Below are 4,786 nucleotides of genomic sequence, written 5' to 3'. Positions count from 1 at the left end.
ACAAAAAAAAAAAAAAAAAAAAAAAAAGAGGTAAGTATTATCTCCTTTAGAAAAATGAAGGAGCTGAGGCTTTGAGAGGTTATGAAGCTTAGACCACTGAGGGTACAACTAACTTTTACAAGGTGAATGGGCAAAGATTCCAAGATATATTTCTGATCTACGTTTAAAGGATAATCAGAAGAAAACCAAGCACTACGAAAATAACCCAAAAGGTCGTAAGGTGTAAAAAGACTGAGCTTCTAAAGATAAGCTATATCCCAGAAATTCAGCACACTCAAAATGCACTAAAACCTACTTCCTATTTACTCCCTTCGGCTAGCCCATGGCATTATCCAAAACTTTTAGAAGCAAACACTAGTGCAAGCAGTTTGTCCTGTCTAGCCTCTGCCCCCGCAATGGCGGAGTGAAGAAGAGACAGACTCTAGGATCCGTCGGGAGGACAGAGAGGTTATGCTGTGCTAACGGAAAGCAGACGGATGCAGGGGTCAACGGGCTCTTCCAAGATGACGCTAAAGCCGCTTCCCCCCTGCAAAGCAGTCAGTGAAAACGCTGTGGCTCTCACAACTTCTTTGGCGGGGGGCGGGGTATCCAGGTCCCCCGAAAAATCAACTCCCAGGGATGTCCCTTCTCCCCACCAACTGGGACCTCCGCCGAGGGAGGCTGGAGACGCGACCTCCATTCACCAAGGGTCTGGCGGCGTGAGCCGACCGAGAGGCCACTCGGCGGCGTCCCAAGCCCAGTCCAGAGGGGCCCAGCCGTCGGCCCGGGTGGGCCCTCTAGGAACCCACGCAAACCCCGCGAACGACCGCCTCGCCTCCAGACCTCAGCGCGCCTGCGCACAAAACACCGTGGGGGCGAAGGGCAGCGGCCGGCGGGAAAGGGGACTCACCTCGGTGTTTCTCCACACGCCTCCTTTGATCATAATTCGAGGCATCCTGGCGGCAGAGAGTCCCGGCAAGCGGGAGACAAGAGGTTCGAAAAGTGGTAACGGCGGTCCGGCTAAGGAACCAAAGCAGCCACTTCCTCCAAGAGCAACCTTCGGCTTTGAAGAGTGCTGCGCAGGCGCGCGGGGGAGGGAGGCGTGAGGAGCCAGTAAGTCTCGCGAGATCAGACCAACCAACCGATCAAGCAAGCAGGCCTAAACGCCCTGCGCCGCGCTGCTGACCGACCACAGCTCTAACCAGATTCTAAAAGTGGGCGTCGGCTGGGAAATCAGTGGTGTGATTGGTGGTAATGTTAGGCTGCGCTTTGTCAAGCGTTTCACTGATAGAAAAAAATTTTTGTTTTAATTTTTTTAGGGTTTTTTTTTTTTTTGAGGGAGGGTCTCGCTTGTATTACAGTCTGGCTTTGAACTCACTGTGTAACCCAGGCTGGCCTCTAACTTGGGGCGACCCTCCTGCCTCAGCCTGCAGAGTGCTGGGATTACAAGCGTGTGCCACCAGCCCTGCTCAGACCCCAACTGTGAACAAACATATCAGTGAGGTGAGGTCAGGCCGAAGTCCCCCTAGAGTGCAGTACTGGGAAGACACCTGTCATCTCAATGGGCTTCTGCCACCTTTCCTAAACCCCTTCAAAAGTATATCGCCCTAAATCTGGGACAGGCCTCAGTCCTGGCGGAGGTGTTACTATACTCAGACACTTCCTCTTGTTCTTCCAGCCACAAAAGAAAACCATCTCTTGGCTTCCCCCATGAGCTTGAGGGGCTCCAGGCCCAAGTCAAGTTCTATAAGCAGTGTTATAAGTTCTATAAGCCTAGCTTTTGAGGGTCAGATTGCTAGGAGAAAAAGAAACGATCTAACCAAACTCCATTCCTCCTACTGGAAATGTGAACTGTTAGTGGAATCCTGCAGAACATTAATAAAAGTTTGAATGTTAATACTTACTATGATTTGACCCAGCTATTCCTGTTCTTGGTATCTTCCCAAAAAGAATTAAAAGCATCCTACCACAGTGATATATGCACAACCATGTTACAGCAGCACAATTTGTAATAGCTTAATTGTGGAAACAGCCCAAATGCCCATCAACCAATGAGTGGGGTTTTTTAATGCAGTGGAGTACTACTCTGCCATAAAGAAGTGTGAGCGTCAGACATTTACAGCTAAGTGGATGGACCTTGAGACCATACTGTTAAGTGAGATAAACCGGACACGTGTAAATACCACATTGTCTCTCTGGTGTGAGAAACCAAAAGTGGAAACAAGGACTAAAGTGTATCATAGATATTGGGAAATGGGAAGAAAATATTCAAATGGGGAGGGGAACAAGGGAGGAGGGAGGGAGAAAGGAAGGGACAAGAAAAAAAATGAAAATAGAAGAAAGATGGAAACAAAGCCTTTGTACATAAGGTGGGAGGCGGACCAGGGATTTAGCTCAGTGGTTCCACTGCCTGCCTTGCAAGCACAAGGACCCGAGTTCAATCCCCACTCCCGGTACCAAAAAACAAACAAACATAGGGTGGGGAGGGAGCTGGAGAGGGGAATGGGATAAAATAAATTTTATTTTAAAAATTTAACCAATAATATATCCAAGGATGCTTCTGAAAAAAAAATACCTAATTTGGGTTGAATCCCCAGTTCCATGATCAGTAAGTTAATAAAATGAAAATACTTTTACCCAAAAATAATGAAACTCACTGCTATGATCTGAATGTCTATGTCCCCCCAACACATGTATGCTGACAAATCTAACCCTGAGGTGATGGTATTAGGAGGGGAGGCCGTGCAATCAGTGACTTCGTAAAAGAGATGCCCGAGAGCTACTTGTCCCCAGCACCATAGGACACAGGAGAAGGTGCATCTGTGGACCAGACAGGCCCTTGCCACATGCTAAACTGTCAGCACCTTGAGTTTGGGCCTCCCAGCCTCCAAAAGTACAGGAAATAAATTCCTGTCATCAATGAGCTACCCTGTTTATGGGGTTCGATTATAGCGGAGAGGACTAACGCACTCACACAACATCTGTGTTTTACCACTGATTTAAAGGCATCTTGGAAAATAAAAAGTAACTGAGTGAAACAGAATGTGGGCTGTGAAGTACTAGGATTGTGTTAATGTAAAACTCCTCGAGTTTGCTATTTGTGTGTCATTGCTGGAGAATATGCCTGACCTTAGGGAGGCATGCTGAGGTTACATAGGAGGTACGGAAGGGTAGGGAGGTAAGATACCCACCCCTCACAAATGGTTCCACAAAGCAATCATCGTGTGTGTGTGTGTGTGTGTGTGTGTGTGTGTGTGTGTAGACACATTAACAACTGTAGAACCTCAGTAAAAGATTTCAGGTATTTGTTGTGTGATTCTTATAAGTTTTCAAAACCTAAAATTAAATGAGGCTAAGCAGTGATTCTTCATTAGGGTCCATCACTCAGAAACAGTTACACTGTCAGCCCCAGCCACCGGAAGAGGCTCGTCCGGGTGCAGGCAGCCAGCCAGCTCAGGTTTGCCTGGGGAAGTCCACACCTGCAGACAGAGGCACAGGGTTAGTGGCAGCATCTCCCACCTGACTGTCGTCAGCCAGTACAAGTGACCCTGAAGGCACAGCCGTGACGTCCGCCCTGGGACCACTGGGGCAGAGCACACATTGCTGCAGGTTGAAGCCTCTCAAAGTCCTGCTCTTCCGGACACCGCTAGTGTTCACACTGCTGTTTTTTGAAGGTTCTTTAACGCACCCGAAGGGACTAAACCTCGCGTTAAGGGTGCTGCTGGCTGCCAGTGGTCCAGCTCCTCGACTTCTCTTATCTCATTCTTCAGATGGTTGGCCTTCTCCTTCACCCAGAAAGGCAAGCTGCGGGAACAACACAGTCCCCTGAGTGGGAGCTTGTCTGGTGCAGAGTTTGCAAACACCAGCTGCAGAAGAGGCACGATGCACATGCAAATGAAATAAAGAGACAAAGTCTCACTATGTGGCCCAGGCTGGCCTGGAACTCTGGGTGATTCTCCTCCTGCTTCAGCCTTCTAAGTGCTGGGACCACAGGGGTGTAACACCACACCCAGCCAAAAATTGTAATCTGATTACCTGGCAAGTTACAATTTAGGTCAGATAGTATTAAATAAGAAAAATAAAGATAATGTCAAAAGGCACAGCAAGGATGGGGGGGGTCACACTAATATTCTGACATTTTAACACACCAACTCTCATCAAGTAGACAAAAATAAATAAGAAAATATACGGAATAAACAACATAACCAATAAGGGCAACCTTCCGAGTCTGTATCTAAACTCTGTATCCTGACAAATACCAGTAGAATACACTTAACCAGTCAGAGCAGCACACTCCTATAATCCCAGCACTCTGGGAGGCTGAAGCAGGAAAGTCGTAAATTCAAGTTCAAGCCCAGGCTGTCACAAAATGTAAAAAGGGCTGCAGGGATACAGCTTGGTGCAAAGGCCCTGGGTTCAGGAAGTGCCAAGAGGAAGAGGAGAAAGAACAGGAGGGAAAAGGAAAGAGAAAAAATAAAAAGATCAAGCCAATAACAATTTAAAATAAAAATATCTTACAAATTTCAAGTGACTTAACTGCGTTCTAGAATAAAGCTTGGAACTCTTTAAAAGAAAACAAAATTCATACACTCAACAGTATGAAAGTGCAATATCCAGTAACCAAACAATTGTTACTAGCTTTGTCAAAAGGCAGACAAATGTGAGCCAGGAGTGGTGGGGTATCCTTGTAATCCCAGAACTTGAGAGGCTGAGGCAGAAGGATCACTGTGAGTTCAAGGCCAGCCTGAACTGCATAGTGAGACCCTGTCTCAAAAAAAAAAAAAAAAAAAAAAAAAGAAAAAAAAAA

The 4,786-nt window shown here is 46.8% G+C and overlaps 2 protein-coding genes across 2 annotated transcripts in view; both read right to left on the bottom strand.

Annotated features, from left to right (window-relative positions):
* Cdc5l (cell division cycle 5 like) overlaps positions 1-1,086 on the bottom strand; it is a 51,167-nt gene extending 50,081 nt beyond the window's left edge. The window contains exon 1 of the mRNA XM_019206581.2: positions 890-1,086. Within this exon, the coding sequence (XP_019062126.1) occupies positions 890-934 (45 nt within the window). The 5' untranslated portion in view covers positions 935-1,086. The remainder of the gene's footprint in view (positions 1-889) is intronic.
* Positions 1,087-2,662: 1,576 nt separating this feature from the next.
* Positions 2,663-4,786, bottom strand: part of Spats1 (spermatogenesis associated serine rich 1) — a 21,344-nt gene continuing 19,220 nt past the window's right edge. The window contains exons 8-9 of the mRNA XM_019206580.2: positions 3,668-3,783; positions 2,663-3,458 (exon numbers count right to left, since the gene is read on the bottom strand). Of these exons, the coding sequence (XP_019062125.1) occupies positions 3,433-3,458; positions 3,668-3,783 (142 nt within the window). The 3' untranslated portion in view covers positions 2,663-3,432. The remainder of the gene's footprint in view (positions 3,459-3,667; positions 3,784-4,786) is intronic.

Source organism: Fukomys damarensis, unplaced genomic scaffold (genome assembly GCF_012274545.1).
Source record: "Fukomys damarensis isolate Sample0158 unplaced genomic scaffold, DMR_v1.0_HiC HiC_scaffold_20, whole genome shotgun sequence".
Taxonomy (NCBI): domain Eukaryota; kingdom Metazoa; phylum Chordata; class Mammalia; order Rodentia; family Bathyergidae; genus Fukomys; species Fukomys damarensis.
The sequence above is the reverse complement of the archived record's forward strand: the minus strand, read 5'-3'. Positions and strand labels throughout refer to the sequence as shown.